This window comes from Capra hircus, chromosome 15, assembly GCF_001704415.2.
Source record: "Capra hircus breed San Clemente chromosome 15, ASM170441v1, whole genome shotgun sequence".
Classification (NCBI taxonomy): domain Eukaryota; kingdom Metazoa; phylum Chordata; class Mammalia; order Artiodactyla; family Bovidae; genus Capra; species Capra hircus.
The window spans coordinates 59,722,560-59,739,162 of NC_030822.1; the positions used below are offsets into that span (position 1 = coordinate 59,722,560).

At 44.0% G+C, this 16,603-nt stretch overlaps 1 protein-coding gene across 1 annotated transcript; it reads left to right on the top strand.

Moving 5' to 3' along the window:
• Window positions 3,356-15,455, top strand: LOC102177258 (placenta-expressed transcript 1 protein). Its single transcript, XM_005689457.2, has 4 exons — window positions 3,356-3,582; window positions 8,018-8,219; window positions 12,259-12,320; window positions 14,472-15,455. Exons 1-4 carry the CDS (start codon window positions 3,399-3,401, stop codon window positions 14,780-14,782), a joined length of 759 nt encoding a protein of 252 aa, XP_005689514.2. The 5' UTR covers window positions 3,356-3,398; the 3' UTR covers window positions 14,783-15,455.

Sequence of the window (16,603 nt, forward strand, 5' to 3'; positions counted from 1 at the left end):
TCAAGGACAGTTTCTATTGGCTGGGAATTTTTTTTTTCTATGAACAGAACATACTTTTTTTCATTTGTATGTTTCACAATTTTTTGTTGAAAATTGAACATTTAAAATATATAACATGACCATTGACCATTCTGTACACCCAGTTCCCCTCCTTCCTAGGATTTGTTGTAGTTCCTTTTGGAGAAGGCAATGGCATCCCACTCCAGTACTCTTGCCTGGAAGATCCCATGGACGGAGGAGCCTGGTAGGCTGCAGTCCATGGGGTCACTAAGAGTCAGACACGACTGAGCGACTTCACTTTCACTTTTCGCTTTCATGCATTGGAGAAGGAAATGGCAACCCCTCCAGTGTTCTTGCCTGGAGAATCCCAGGGACAGGGGAGCCTGGTGGGCTGCCTTCTATGGGGTCGCACAGAGTCGGACACGACTGAAGTGACTTAGCAGCAGCAGCTGTTGGTTATCATTTGTTGTTGCTGCTGCTGTCTGTTTAGCAACTTTTCTGAATTCATTCTGTAAAGTCAATATTCCTTATTACGTGTGGCCACTGAAGTCTCTGCTCAGTTAGCTTGTTGTTGTTTAGTTGCTAAATCCAACTCTTTGCAACTCCATAGATTATATCCCACCAGGTTCCTCTGTCCATGGGATTTCACAGGCAAGAATACTGGAGTGAGTTGTCATTTCCTTCTCCAGGGAATTTTCCCAACCCAGGGATCGAAACTGGGTCTCCTATTTTGTAGGCAGATTCTTTATTATTGAGCCACAGGGGAAGCCCTCAGTTAGCTTAGTGGTCAGTTAATGAATAGACAGAGATTTCCTAAACATCTTGAACCAATAAGTCTCTCAACCTTTGCCAGCTTCCTCTCAGCTTCCTCTGTGTGCATTTTAAAGCATGAATTCACTGGTGGAATAAGCATTTTACAACTCTGCCTTAGCTGCATTTTTCTTACTTGTATAGGTCCTCAAGGTCAGCCACAGATGAGAGATAAGGGCTCTCTCAGATCTTTTCCAGGCCTGTGCATAGCTCTGTTCGTGCAGGTGGCCTTTTAGATTCCCAGGAATTTGTCAGAGCTTGCCAAGGCCCCTAGTCAAAATCTCATTCTCCAGTTTTTTCTTTTACATTTTTGCTCAGTTCCTTGTTAGTTGCAACCACTGCCTCAGGCAGCTTCAATGTTAAAAGAGAACTTTCCAATGATAAAGAATGTTAAATAAGAACTCAGAGTAAACAACCCAAAAGTAGGCATTGTCGTGCATGTCACCCAGTCATGTCCAACTCTTTGTGACCCCAGGGACTGTGGCCCATCAGACTCCTCTATCCATGGAATTTTCCAGGCAAGAATACTGGAGTGGGTTGCCATTTCCTTTCCCAGGGGATCTTTCTGAGCCAGGGGTTGAACTCGTGTCTCCCGCATTGGCAGGCAGATTCTTCAGCACTGTGCCACCTGGGAAGCCCATAAAAGTAGGAATTAAGTGACTCAATAAAGGTCGCAAATCAATAGCCTAAAGTAGTCAGGACTCATAACACAAAAGAGAAAACTGAGCTCATGAAAAAAAAAAAAATTTGGTAATATAGTGTCAAAGTATTTTGTTCTTAGTTCTGCATGTGGCGCTGTGTCAGGAAGACTCAAAGATTCTACTGAGTTTACTGGGTTACTGAAAACAGAATAGCTTATGTCAAGGGGACAGCAACTCTTTAGCGCTATTCAATGAAACTTTTTCGCTCAATATTCCCTCTTTTCGAAAGAAGCTAGTAATCTAGATTTTGTTCCCTATTTTAAAATAATAAACAGTGCAAAGAGCAAAGGACATTTCCAGGTTTAGTTCAGACTGATGTTCACCATTTTGGAAACTCTGTAATACCTGGATAAAGTCTATGTTAAAGAAAGTGTAGAAATACCTGATTTAAATAAATGAAGGTCCAAATACAAGCAATGATTTTCTTAACATATGTGCAAAACACCAAAATTTATGTAACAGCAATATAGCTGAAAGATGGTCAGATTGGGTTTCAGAAAATGTTTTTTCAACCTGATTATATTACTTAGTAAATATACGGGAACATCATTTACTCATCAGTCTTTGATGAGAATAAAATGAAAATGCCTGGGAAGTCATAAAATACTCTTAAAATTCATAGCATCATAATTAAATTTTATTAATAATAATTATTAATTTCTTAAGAAAAAAACTTTCCACTGACTATTTTCAACAAATATCCTAACAATAAGGTTGTTTGCACAGAGAAAGTTCTGAAAGCTCTGAGAATTCACCTTTATAGACAATTTGCATATAGGTCACATAGTGACAACTCTCTGAAAATGAAGCTTTTTGGAGCACTCCAAACCCATTCTTTCCCCCCACTCTTGACCGCTAATTTGCTGGTCCTCATGGCTATCACAGTTGCAAGGTTGTTGGTTTCTAAGGCTACCTAAAGAGGTGGGGTGAGAGGGATGCGAACAGGGCAAGTTAAAATGTCACGATGCTCACTGTGCTTAATAAGATTTAGCCATTTTTCTTAAACAAATGCTCCTCGAATTGCTGCAAGTTTTGGTGATTTCCAGAGTTCTGAAAAGGTTGAATTTGTTTTTGCTTATCACTTTTCTAGAGGAGGGGGTTTTTCAGAGGTCCTTGCTCCACCATTTTGTAAGTATGTCTCTTGAAGAAACATGGATAAGTATCTCTTTGATTCAAGTCTACATGTTTTGTCTTCCTTCTACTCACACAATAAAATACATCTTTCCTCTTTTCTCCTTCAGTGAGTGAATTAAAATCAGAGAATAGATATGAAAAAACACATTTTCCGATTTTTTTTCAGTAGTTTCCTTGTGTTATAGAGGAAAGTGTTAGGTAAGAGAAAGCTGTTTCTTTTCAAAGACACAAATATAAATCCAGAAGTACAGTCTTTCCAGTTCTGTGATAGTCAGGAAATGAACTGGGTCAGGAGGATATGTTCGATTAAGGAGTATTGGAAACGGTATGTAATATTCGATTAAAAAAAGAAAGTGCTTTAATGCCTGAGTTTCCTACACAGAGAAGAATGTAGTTTCTACACGGGCCAGGTAGGTTATGATTACTCAACTCCGAATCTCACTTTGCCGGTATTAACTCCTTCCCATAGCTTCCTGCACATATCAGAGGCTGAGGTGAATGAGATGCAAAATAAATCATGATCGGTACATTCCCCTTCTTGAGTGAAACTGGAACTAGCAAAGGGTCACAGAAACTAGGAGAGATTCGTTCCTGGTGATATCTTGGGCCAAATTCCAGAAGCGCAAGGGAGGAGTGGGCAGGACATTTGCATGTATGACATTGCCCGGAAGATCCACCCCCAGAGCATATAAACAGGTGAGTTGTCGCTTTTACCCAGTTCCAGGCTCAGCAGTTTGCAAGCAGATTGAAACCATGGCGATCCTGAGGGCCCCGCTTCTGCCACTGGGGTTGCTTCTTTGCCTCTGGCTTCTGTGTTCTCCAGCCAGCTGTACAAATCCCTCTACCCAATGCAAGCCATTCTCGTGGGTCACCGCCAAGAAACCCTCAGAAATCCACATCAACCCAGATGTCTATAAGAGCAACACACTCTACACGGGTAAGTAGAAGCCGCTCTCTCTGCTTTCCTTTGTTCTCTGAAGGGGGATCAAGCCAGAACTGCAGGACATACCCCTCCATCCCTGCTCTCAGCGACACACACAAAGCGTGTGTCTTTGACCTGGCTAGGAGTCGATTGCAGAAGAAGGGAGAATGAGAATGTGGGAATGGGTGGATTGGCTGGGACACTTCCTGCGCGTCCCCTCTGTGAAGCTGAGCCACGAGAGTCAGGATGCCCCAGCACTCAGGTTAAGTGAATCGCAGCAAGAGCACAACTGCGGCAAGTTCTCTCACTTAAATAAACTGGATTTAAACTGTATTTGGGAGGGGGAGGCATTTTTATTATTTTAAGAAGCAATAATTGCCCCTCAGTTTGTAGTCTTTTCCCATCCACTTGATAAAACAATGCCACCATGGATGATTGTATACTGTGCAACTCCAGGAAACACTGGTCACATTCAGTCTACGGGCAGAACACCTAGTGAGTTAGACAGGGAAAGCGCTACTGCCCCACCTGATAAATGAGGAGTCTGAAGCTGAGAGAAGTTAAATGACTTGCTCAGGGTCTCACAGCTAGTAAGTGGCAGAACTGCCTCTTGAATCTTAGTCTTTTCATTCTGAATCCAGTGCTTTTCCTTGGTGTGCCTAAAACTATTATATAAACATCCCTTTGGGGATCAGTCAGACCTACAAGTCAAGGCAAGCGCTCTCTAATACAACTTTCATACTAACAATAAATTTAATATGGTTGTTTACGTGTACCAATACATTTAGCCCTCACAACGACCTGCTGAGTGGATGCTGTTGTCATCCCCTGTTTGTAAATGAGAAAACAGGCGGAGATGCCAGGGAATCACTCAGGTCACAGAGCTACTTAAATGATGGACCTGGGATCTGAACTTGAGCTTTCTAGCTTCAGAGACCCTTCTCTTAATCACAACCCTATATACCCCTCAATTACGGGAGTGAGAGCTAAGACATCTTCCTGTGTTCTGAGTACTGATCTAAGGGGAAACGCTAGTATCATCTGCATTTTACAGATGAGAACTGAGGCACAGGGGAGTTAAAGTTTTACCCAAGGTCACTAGTAGATTGTACCACTAATATTTGAACCTAAATAATAGCCAGGAGTTGTCCACCTTTGTCCAGTCAGGCTGTCCAGCTTCAGAGTCTGCCTCCTCATCTAACATATTACCTCGCCTCTGTTAGAACTCTCACCAAATTTTGCAGAGAACACTGGAGTGGTCCCACACCCACGATCCACAGATTCTAGGCTTGAGCAGAATGACTGTCGCCTGCCTCCACACGCTCATTCTGGCTAGTCCTTTTTCTTGTTTGTTTTTTTTTTTTTTTTTCCTTTCCCTTGGGGACTGTCACTAAGTGCCTCAGCTGCAGCAAGGCTCCCTATGTCTGACTCCCTCAGGCAGTGGATCTTGTTCTAACCGAGGCAGGGAGGATGATCCTGTGATTCAAGATGAGGCCCAGGAGGTGTGGCCTTGTGTACAGGGAAGAGTGGGAGCTTGCATACAGGGAAGGATCTGGGTGGTCAGAGATCTCTGACTTAAGATAACAAACACATCATGAGGTGAGGAATTTTGCTGTTGAAACAGAAGAGAAAGAAAACTATCTTGTGAAGACGCAAAGGGTGTGGGTGGGGCAGTTAGAGATGGGGGTGGCAGAGAAACCTTCTGAAAGTAGGAACACAGGAGAAAGAAGAATCAAAAGACGATCTGTAAGACGATCCATAAGGGAACGTGCCAGATGCAATGGACATGACATTTACCGAGGCATCAGGTACCAGAAGCAGAAACTAAGACTCATTGAACATCTGCTATGTGTCATGCACTTCTCCAAACTTCATCTGATTTCCTCTCAGTACAGAAATGTGCTAAAGCTTTGTGAGAAACTGACTCACTGTAGGAATGATTTATGTTGAGAGTCAAAATCCTATGCCCTTGGATATGTGATGTATCAGATTCCACACCTGGAATTACACAACAGGCTGCATGATTTCCTTGTGTCATTACAGGACCTCACTGGGATCCCCAGGACTTTTGGGAAGACCAAGTAAATGTCCACGCAGGCCAACTGCTTCTCCTTATTTTAAAAAAAAATTTTTTTTCAGGGTTTGTGTTAACATCGGTGAGACATGTATAAACTGTTTGGCAGGTTTCACGGTACAGTTGCAGCTCATGCAACATCATAGAGCAAGTTCCCTGGGTCTGCCTTAATATCAGTCAAAGAAAATCGTAAGGCAGTAGCATTTATAACACATTATAATGTGCGGGGTAAGCATCTGCCTCTGTTTTTACTTTGACAGGCAAGAGAAATTTAACTTGCTTGCCTTTTTTCCAGAACCTTCGGCTTTAAGGTACTATGCAACACTGGATACACAGCTTTTGAAAAATCAGTGAGCAGCTACTTAGTGCTTTCCAGGTACCCAGCACTGGATTGCCCAGATCCACAGGTGAAACTACGGTGCAGAATACAAGCCAGAATGTGATTGAGTCCTCACTCTCTAGTTAAAGGCGTACATGATTCAGGAGTGAGAGGGAAAGAGAGCAGGATCTTGGAGAGTCAGTGGGGGTGAGATGTGAGATGAGAAGGAAGATTCTAGGCAGGCACCAGATATGAACAAGGGTGAGCGGCAGGCAAGCCAGGTGCGTCTGCAGAACAGAGGAAGCTTCGCTATCCTAGAGGAGGGGTACAAACAGCAGAGTGAGTGGGGTTATGGCAGTCACGAGAGCTGTATGCTGGGTGTTGGGAACAACAGAACAGAAGCAGAAATATAAAACCAAAACTGTTTAGAGGCTCTAGAAAGAAAAGCACTTTGAAGATTTTGGACAGATGTGGGCCCTCAGGTGGCAGTCTGAAGGGAGGGGGCCATGGAGGTCAGGAACCTGAATAATACAGATAACTAGGAGGGATGAAAGAAGGGTATAAGCCAGAGAGAGAGAGAAAGCAGAAGGACAAAGGCAAGCTCAGAGCCCCCCTCCCTTCCCTCACCCTCCTCAACAGGACCAAGACAGGCTTGATGATGACTGGATGACACTGTTGCTCATTAGTATCTACCCCACCACCATGCGTAGGTATTAAGGACAAATATCAGGTTCTAGCTGAGCAAGTCAGGGCCAGGGGATCTGGCTCAGCAACCTTGACTGGCAAAAACAAACAGAACAGAGAACTGTTTCGTACTAAGAATAACGATGACAACTTATCCAACACCCACCAGTACTAAAGTTTTTACATTCCTCTCTTCACTATCCCAAGAACCTTTCAAGATAAAGTATCATGATCTCCATGCAATGAAAGATAATGTCATTGTCCTCATACCTAGAACCAAGCCTATTGCAAAGCATAGATATTTGTGGAGTGAATGATGGACAGAAAAGAAACCAAGGATCAGAGGTGAAGTGACTTGGTCTTAAATGCTAGGGCTAGGATTCAGATCCAGGACTGTCTGCTCTTATCATGCTACATGATCAGTTTTCTTTATTTTGTAAAGGAGAGGCTGTTGAAGGAATTTGGGGTGGTTGGGAGGGCGCTAGAGAATAATACCCTTAGGATTGAGAAACTTGTGCAGAAGGGATCTTCTAAGTGAGGAAATGGACAAACTGAAATATTCTCTTGAAATTCCCTCCCTAATACACTTTGGAATGCTGAAAATAGTATGTGGAATTCACAAGTATCTGTGGCCCACGCCACTGTGGGCACACCCTGGGCCAAGTCAATAGGTAAGATCACTGAGTAGAGGGGATCAGGGAACCCTATGTGGTTATTTGATATTACGTGCTTGGATTAGGGCCTCTGGGTCTCAGACCCCCCCCCCCTCCTTTCCCTCACCCTCCACAACAGAATCCAAGAACATCAGCATTTCTGGAGCCAGCAAATAGGTTTTGTTTGACTAGGCAATAACAGACCCTTATTTCCTGAAGCACTTCCCAGGAGGCCCACTTGAGCTTTTCACATACATCTACAGCTTCAATCCCCCCACTTCACTATCATGCCTCTCACCCACCCACAAAGGACAGAACTCTCATCTCACAGATAGGAACAGGACTCAAGAGGTTAAAAGTCAGCCAGGATCTCATCCCTGGTACGTAACAAAGCCAGGACCAGAGCACAGGTCTTCTTTTGTCCACCTTTTCCTGTAGAAAACTTGGAAAACACACAAAAAAAGAACTAGGGAGAAAATAAAAATCATCTGTAATTGCACAATCAGGAAATCCTCCTAGCTAATATTGATGTACTTCCTTCCAGATTTTTTTCAACTTATTTTATATTTGATAAAAATGGGACCATACTTTATTTACATACTACTATTTATTTACATACTACATACATGAAACTTTCTTTTTCATATTTGATTTTGATTTTATGACCCCATCTCTCGTCTCACTGCACAGACAGCTGACTCTTTCTGTATTTCCTCCTAGTGTCAACTCACGTGAGTCACGGTATTATCTCTGTGGTCTTGGAAGCACGGGACCAGTACCACTTAGTCACTGGCTCCTGGCAAAACCCCAGCCACTATTGTGAAGGCAGAGCTGAGTACGACTTGAAGGGTAATTTCAGCACGCTCTTCGAGGCAAAATGGATGTCTTCTAATTCCACGGACATAACCGAAGTCAAGATAAAGTAAGAAATGATCCATAAATGATTTGCTCTGGGGCTTTACAATTTCATATTGGGTTTGTACAGTTTTATACTGACCTTGGAGGATTCAAAATACGATCCAGATACGATGTGAAGAATTCAGCAGCTGCACTCCTTTTCTGCCTCACCCTTCTTTGTCCTACCTTTTATCTGCCAAAGTTTATACATCACACACGCACATACACACGCACAAACACACACACAGAGATACAAACACACAAGTTATGCTCAACATAAACAGAAAAAAAACTAGTGTTAAAGAAAAACCCAGAGCTGGAGAGTAGTTAAAGCAAAATGAATGAATGGATGGATAAACACAGATTTTATTTGGGACTATTGCAATAAGAGAAAAGAGAACTCAGTATAGAACCAGTCTCAGTTCTGAATACAACATGGGCAAGTGTGAATTTATAGCCACGGAATGGGGTAGGGGGTGAGCGGATGGAAAATCAGGAAGAGGAAACATCAAAACCTGTAAGAGGGACTCTGGCTAAACTGACATAACAGGATTCCTGCTGAAGGCAGGCCAAGGTGATCAGATATCATCTGGGGATAGTAGAGGATGAGGAATTCAATCAGATAATAAGGGTGATCAGATATCAAGGGTGAGAGGTTCTTGCTGAATTGACTTATAAGGAGTCTAGCTAAAGTTGGATTTTACAAGGAAGTGTACAGATGGGTAGTTGACGGTTCTAGAACCTGACTAAAGTTTGGATTGAGAAAGAATCCATGTCATCGGCACCCAATTTGCTTCAGACTCTCTATATTCCCCTGCTACTTCCACCCAATTCATTCCTATTAGTCTGGGGCTGACAGAACTCCAGAGCCAGACAGGGTTGGGGGCGGCAGTAGCAAATAGTTAAAAATAAAGACACTCATCCTGAAATCAGCTGGCTACCTTGGCACTGCCCTCTCTGCCAAACCCTGTGCAGCCCTTCAGGAGACTTGCTAAACCGAGGGTGCAGAGAAGCTGCCTGTAGCTAAGAGCCTGCAGGACGGGTGCTCTTAGCCCCACTGTTATTGAACCAAACCCTCCACTTGCCTGCTGCAAAACGCAGCCGATGTACTGACACTGGGTTGTGATGAAAGAAAGGATAGTGTTTACTGCAGGCACTGAGGGAGGAAAATGGGTGGCTCAGGCACAAAAGACCTGGTCTGATGGCCCTCAGGGAAGGTCCTTCAAAGGCCATATCTGGGGTGAAGTTTGCAAGGGGCATGACTTTCTTCTGATTCACTGGTGGTGGTGAGGTAACAGAGTGATGTTTCAGGAATCTTAATCATCAGCCTTCTGATTCCAGACAGTCTGGGGTCTGTGTGCCTGTGGTCAGCAGGTATGACTACCTGGGCAGAGGGTGGTCTTAGTTTCTGAAGAACAATGCAAAGATATGTGTGATATTGTTATGTATATCCCTTGAAGAGAACTAGGACTCTTTTATCACTGAAGTATGGTTTCTTGTCTGTCTTTCCCTTGTTTCTGTCTTTCCTTACTTCCCTAATTAGTAACTGATGGGTCTGCTCTTTGGAACTCAAGGAGGGTCTAGGAAACTAAAGCCTTTTTTGACAAGAAATGGGGGAATATGGAGGGGGTTTTGTACCAGAGCAGGCCTCAGGGTCCTGCTTGGTTTTAGTCTCCCCTTTTCTTTGATACTCCTCAATCCTAAGGGGCATAGGAATAGGCAGAAGTGTCGGCATAAGAAAGAGAATAAAGTTTTGGATAGAGAGGTTAGTCATAAACTCAGCAGGGGATCTCAGTTTTAGTGGGACTCAGTTTCACCACTACACAGAGAATCATTTTTTAAAACAGATGCATTTTGGAAATGGCTTGCTAGCAGAACGTGTGATGACTCTACAATAAAATTGGCTTCCTAGTGTCCCACAAAATGGACACAGATTCTGAGGTGAGGCCACTGGGGACTCGCATTACAGTTTAAGAGAAAATTCCTCTCACTCCCAGTTAGGGATTTGTTTTCAGGTTCTCATCAAGGACCAAATGTGGCGAGGTCCTTATACTTTCAGACTGCCCTTTTGTACTGAAAGGGCAGGTCTGACCATCAGGCCATGTCCACTATGTCCAGGTTTTTGTAGACAGTGATGATGGTTGTGTTATCAGGCTACTCCACCCTCTCCTGCCACACCCTGGGCCTGGTCAAACCTAGCTGTTTCTGGAGCTCTGGAGGGGGTACTGTTATGTCCACAGAGTGACTTGCAAGGGTAGAATCCAAAGGAAGCTGCTACCACCCAGCCTCACAAGGACAGCAGCCTTTTAGAAGCCAGCCAGGACCAATGAGGGCAATGACTTTCCTTTCATCTCACCTCCTTAAGTCCTCCACACTTCCTGCAACAATAGATGGTTTACGAAGTGCACATGCAGCATTGTCTGACAATGCCTTGCTGTGCAGCGAGGCTGACCAGGGAAGGGAGATAGCACCTGGGCTAGAGGAAGCCCACTGTGCTGGGTAGGGCACAAAGGGGAACAGGAGGAGGTTCCTGCCCAGAACGTTACAGCAAGGACTTGGGAAGCAGGGCCTATGCAACAGTAATGACTGAGCTTATATGTCACTTCCTCAGAAAGCATTCCCCGAAGCCCCACATCAAGTCCCGCACCCAGTTTCCTTACTCTCATCACTGCCACTGCTTCATCCAAACACGTGTCACAACTGTGACCAATGGCTTGTCAGTCGATTATTTGTTCCAAGTCTTTCTCTCTGAAGGGACTCGAAGTGCCACCAGGGTAAGAACCAGGTCCGCGCTGTTCACCACTGTCCCCATAGCACCAAGCACAGGGGTTGGCATGCAGCGCACTGTCTTTGCCTGTTAATGTCTGGACAAGATTGTTGCTGTTCAGTCACTGAGTCGTTTCTTACTCTTTGTGACCCCATGCACTGTGGCACGCCAGGCTTCCCTGTCCTTCACTGTCTCACCGAATTTGCTCAAACTCATGTCCATCGAGTTGGTGATGCTCTCCAACCATCTCATGGACAAAAGCCTGATATAACAACAGACCCACTGATATGAGAACAACAGACCAGGCTGTACAGCTCATTTAACAGACACTGAGCACCCCCTATGATGCCAAGTGTCAGGCATTGTCGATGACAGAATTGGCCCTTGAGGAGCTGGCCCTCCAGTGTGAGGAGAGGCACACAGCTAGGCTGTGCAGTCTCCCTGATGCAGACCTATCTGGGTTCATGACAACAGGGAAAAGCAATGTCATAGAGGCTACTGTTGAGTCAGTGGGCAGATGTGCCTGGGACTAGTATTACAAGCAGAAAGACTGGCCTGGACAAAGACTGCACTGTACACCAGCCTGTGTGGAGTACAGGGTGGTGGAGTAGAGGGAGGGAGAGGAATGGACATAAGCTCGTCTGGAGTAAGATTGTGGAGGTTCTTAGTCAAGCCAATATAGAGACGATCACCACTGAACGATCTGCTAGATGTGCTATAAAGTTGTCCAGTCACTAAGTCCTGTATGACTCTTTGCAACCCCATGAATTACAGCATGCCAGGCTTCCCTGTCCTTCACTATCTCCCTGAGTTTGCTCAAACTCATGTCCATTGAGTCAGTAATGGTATCCAACCATCCCATCCTCTGCCATCCCATTCTCCTCTGCCCTTAATCTTTCCCAGAATCAGGGTCTTTTCCAATGAGTCAGTTCTTTGCATCAGGGGGCCAGAGTATTGGAGTTTCAGCTTTAGCATCAGTCCCTCCAATGAATATTCAGGGATGATCTCCTATAGGATTGACTGGCTTGATCTCCTTGCAGTTCCAGGGACTCTCAACAGTCTTCTTCAACACCGTGGTTCAAAAGCACAAACTCTTACATCCATATATGACTACTGGAAAAACCATAGCTTTGACTAGACGGACCTTTGTTGGCAAAGTGATGTAAATAAAGTGATGTACTTATGAAGTATGTAAGCAAAAAAGGAACTAAGAGGTTGGGGTCCCCTAGGAAGGCAGCCATGTGGGCTGAACTTGTGAATTCCTCACCATTAACTCTCCTCGATTTGCCCTCCACAGCATCTACTCTCTCAATTCCCTGAGACGTGGTGAACTTACTTCCGTAATACTGCCGAGAAATGGTAAGTTCCTCTGCAGCCTATTTACATACCTGGCAGTGAAATCCATCAGCCTGGAAAATAATCTTGTGGGTGCCCTAGGAAAAAAGTCTACTTGTGCCTTACCCAGATACCAGCTGAGTCTTTCAGCATCTTGAGATCTCATAAGATAAGCTCAACCCTGTGCTCTGTGGAAAACGAAAGCTGGTTCCAGCGTGTCTTTTATTCTCACGGTCACTTGTGGCTCCAGACTCCAGCTTCCTCACGAGCTCTTTCCATGTCTGCAGGGATATGTTCCTTCCTCAGTTTCCATAATAATCCCCCCCGGCACAAAGCCTTCATAGGTATAGCAGACCTTACTGAAGAGTTTAAGGCAGGAGAAGAGGGATTTGTATAAAGAAGGGCTGATAACAATGAGAACCAATAATGCCACTAATTCTCAAGGTGGCCTCTGGCCTCCAACACAACCAGAAATTTCCACTTACGTTTACCAGGCTGTCGTCCTCAACTTCAAACCATCATGAGGCTCCTTGCCCCCATTCTCTCCTTTCTCTGCCCCCTTCCTTCTCTCTATCTCTCTCTGGGAAGCTAAAACGAATTCAAGAAACAGGTTCAGAAGAGATAGGTAGCTTGCCAAAGGCCACACAGAAACTAACAACAAAACTAGGACTCAAATTCCACATCTTATACTTCTTTCCACTTTTCTTGAACTTACATTAAAACTATAAATACAATCTTTTTTAAAAAATTAAGTTTTAAAATACAAGCTTCAGCCAAGAACAGGAAACATTAGTCTTTCTCAGTGCCCAGATAACAGGTCTTCCCCGGGAGCCCTCGAACACTGAAATACATCTAGTATGCTGCCCATTTTCCAGTCAGCCAACCATTGCAAATGTGGTCAAAGACATATCTATTTTCCACAACAGATGTTAAAGTGATCATGCCAAATCAAACTATGTTACAAAAACATTAACTGTTTCTTTGGTGGCTTCCCTTTGTGAAAAGATTGGGATATTAGTCTCTTTCCAGGACATTTTCAAAATGAACACTCATATAAATACAAGGAAAAGAAAAAAAAAGCTTGTTTCTAGTCAGGACCCCTTGGTGCTCAGTTCCTCAGTCATGTCCAACTCTTTGTGACCCTATGGACTATAGCCCGCCAGGCTCCTCTGTGCATGGAATTTTTCAGGCAAGAATACTGGAGTGGGTTGCCATTTCCTACTCCAGGGGATCTTCCTGACCCAGAGACTGAACCCATGTCTCCTGTGTCTCCTGAATTGGCAGGCTGATTATCACTGAGCCACCTGGAAAGCCCCCCAGGACTCCTTAGCTCCACACTAATAAAATCAAGATTTTAAAAAAATAAGGAAAAGAAAGCATTTGTGTTCAGACTTTTGGCGCAGTGGTGTGCTAGAGAAACATTTGCCCTGAGGACATGCTAAATGAGATAGACAATGCCACAAAGCTGAAAGGCACTTCCGGGTGGGCAGAATGCATACAGGCCTGAGCAAATTACTGGGCATTTCACTCCTCCTTCTTTAGAGTCCCTTCCGTGGTTCACTCAGACCGTTGGAGGTGTCATTGCCAAGCTCCAGCTTTCTAGGAGCAGACAGCCTCCCAGGGATATAGGCCTAGCTTTCTCTGCTTCTTTGCAAGGCAGCCTCAGAGAACCAACATGTGGTCAGATCACCGTGAGAATGACCAGTGCCTCAGACACCACAAAAACGGATTCATGGGTTTGGACAGGACTTGTTTACACTTCCTTGAAAGCAGAGTCGGCCATCCTCAGGTTGGAATGGTGTCTAGCTCTTATAACCTTTGAAATTAGCAAAAATTAAACATTTGTACTGATTGATCAAATATAATATTAAGGACATGAGGACATTTGAGGGCAGACTACTTTCCCAATAGCAAATTCGGTAGTTATATAAGCTCAGTATAAATTCCTTCTTCCATAGATACTAAGGTCAGAGTGTTTATTTTTTGATCCTTGACATTCTGCACCCCCTGGCTTCCCTCTCCTCTACACACACTCAACCCTTGAGAAGCGGCCATTGAATGGTGCCTATGAACTCTGGTCCCAGCATTCCGTCACATTAGCCTCCTTTCTCTAGTGCCCACTCATCACTGAAAAGAGGTTCTGATGCCACTGTTGTTGTTGTTTTTTTTCCCTAGGGACACCCTCACCTGTGACCATCAAGCAGGTCTCAACCAAGCACATCATAACGACCCCAACCCACAAACCAACCCTGCCCCACCCGAAACCAACCCCACCCCACCTGAAACCAACCACAGCCCAGGAGAAAACAACCACAACCCACCCCAAGACAACCAATACCCTCCCCAAGACAACCACAACCCAGCACACACTCCACCCCAAACTAACCACAACCCACAAAAGCTCAGCCAACAGAGCCTTCCTCAGCCCCGTGAGAGAGGCCATCCAGATCCTGCTCATCTTTCTCACCAGCACACTCCTCTTCTAAAAGCAAGCGGAGGGAATGACTGATCCTGGCTCCGCTGCACCCTTCTATGTTCAGTCCCAACCCGGGGCTCTGACCTGTGTGAATGACTTCTGTGAATGATTTGCGCTCTCAGATGTAAAACTCTCCTGCCACTGCTTCAGATCCAAATGGAGACCTGAGGGTCACCTAGACCTGATCTAGGTATAACTTGGAATTCTGGCTCCTCATTAAATGTGCTGGCAGCCAGTTCCCTAGCCAATCTAAACTTCTATTTAGATGTGACACCAGTAGCATCTAAAGGGCAAGAAAATAACAATGTACTGTGTCTGAGTAGCCAAGGATAGTAGAAAGGCATTCTTTTCTGTCATACCAAATAGACTGTACCTCAAACAAGAATAATGAATGTGTTAAATTCAAATATGTCTTTAATGAGTGATTCACTGAAAATACAGAAAATGTCATCTAATTTTATTCACTTATGTGAGCATTAAAAAGAAATCAATGGATTTAAAATAGATAACTAATAAAGACCAGTTGTATAGCACAGGTAGCCTTACTCAATATACCACAGTGACCTATATGGGGAAAGAATCTTACAAAGAGTGGATATATGTATATATAAAACTGATTCACTTTGCTATACACCTGAAACTAACACATTTTAAATCAACTATACTCCAATAAAAATTTTTTTTTAAAAACCAAGTGGAATGGTAAGAATGTGTGTTCTTAAGGCCAGATATAAGAGTAAAATTTTAATTTTTCTCAGGTGCAAATTGGTCATTTTTTCCCCTCATGGTAATTTCCACTAAGACAAAAGGGCAAAATATTTATAATACTCATAATGTAATATAAAGCCAAAAAAAAAAAAAAGCATGGCATTTCCAATAAAAAGCAACCACATTTTCTTTTAAAAGTTATGCTAAATTCCAGGATGCCAACATTCAGTGACTGGGTGCCAGCTTCCAGCTGGCCTTTCTCAAGGACAGTTCGGTCAATCTCTTCTTTTTCCCTGTGAATAGGGCATACTTTCCCATTTTGTATGTCTTTTTGTCAGAAACAACATTTTGAATATTACAATGTAATAACTCTGGAAACCAGATTCTGCCTATCAGGGAATGCTGTTAAGGGCTGCAATTATCCATTTGTCTAGTAAGTTTTCTAAACTGATTTTGCAAAGACTGTGTTCCTTGTTGAATGTGGTCACTGAAGTCTCTTTTCTGTTATCTCAGTGGCCAGCCAGTGACCTGATAGATTTTCATATATGTCAAAATCTAGCAGCCTCTTTCCTCATTAAGCATTCCCCTAACAACTGGAGTTCAGAACAAGTGGACCCTGACAGATTTTGCTAGCTTAAGGAAGGTCTCTCAGTGGAGGGACCAATTCTGTAAGGTCCTTCCTCTACCGTTTCCTATGACGCCACTTGGTAGCCACTGTGAGCATTTGCCAGGCACTGTACTGTACACTTTATGCGGTATCTTCTCTGTTAACCCTCACGACAACCCTATAAGATATAGCCATTCTACAGAGGAGGACACTTAGGCAGAGAGAGAGAGAGAAATAACTTTCCCAAAGTAACTCAGTGAACAGGTAGTGAAGCTGGGTGTTGAAGAGTGGGCTACACCCACTTCACAGCCTGCACCTTTACCTAGAACACCCTACGGGCTCCCTGAGCAGCTCCTGCATCACCTGGGATCCCCCAGAATAACCAACTTCCCTGGGTCAAATGACAAGGAGAGGGGATGTGTGTGTCTCACTATCACAACAAGCAGGCTGCATGCTCCAGCAGTGCCCCTCCCAGCCTCCACTTCTCTGCCACCATCTCCAAGAGAAGCTGCAGTG

What these genes read in the sequence shown, in the direction of transcription:
- LOC102177258 (XM_005689457.2), top strand. Translation starts at nt 3,399, where the DNA reads ATGGCGATCCTGAGGGCCCCGCTTCTGCCACTGGGGTTGCTTCTTTGC. An exon ending in GAGCAACACACTCTACACGG is followed by an intron (nt 3,583 to 8,017) that starts GTAAGTAGAAGC and finishes ATTTCCTCCTAG; the next exon opens with TGTCAACTCACGTGAGTCAC. An exon ending in ATAACCGAAGTCAAGATAAA is followed by an intron (nt 8,220 to 12,258) that starts GTAAGAAATGAT and finishes TGCCCTCCACAG; the next exon opens with CATCTACTCTCTCAATTCCC.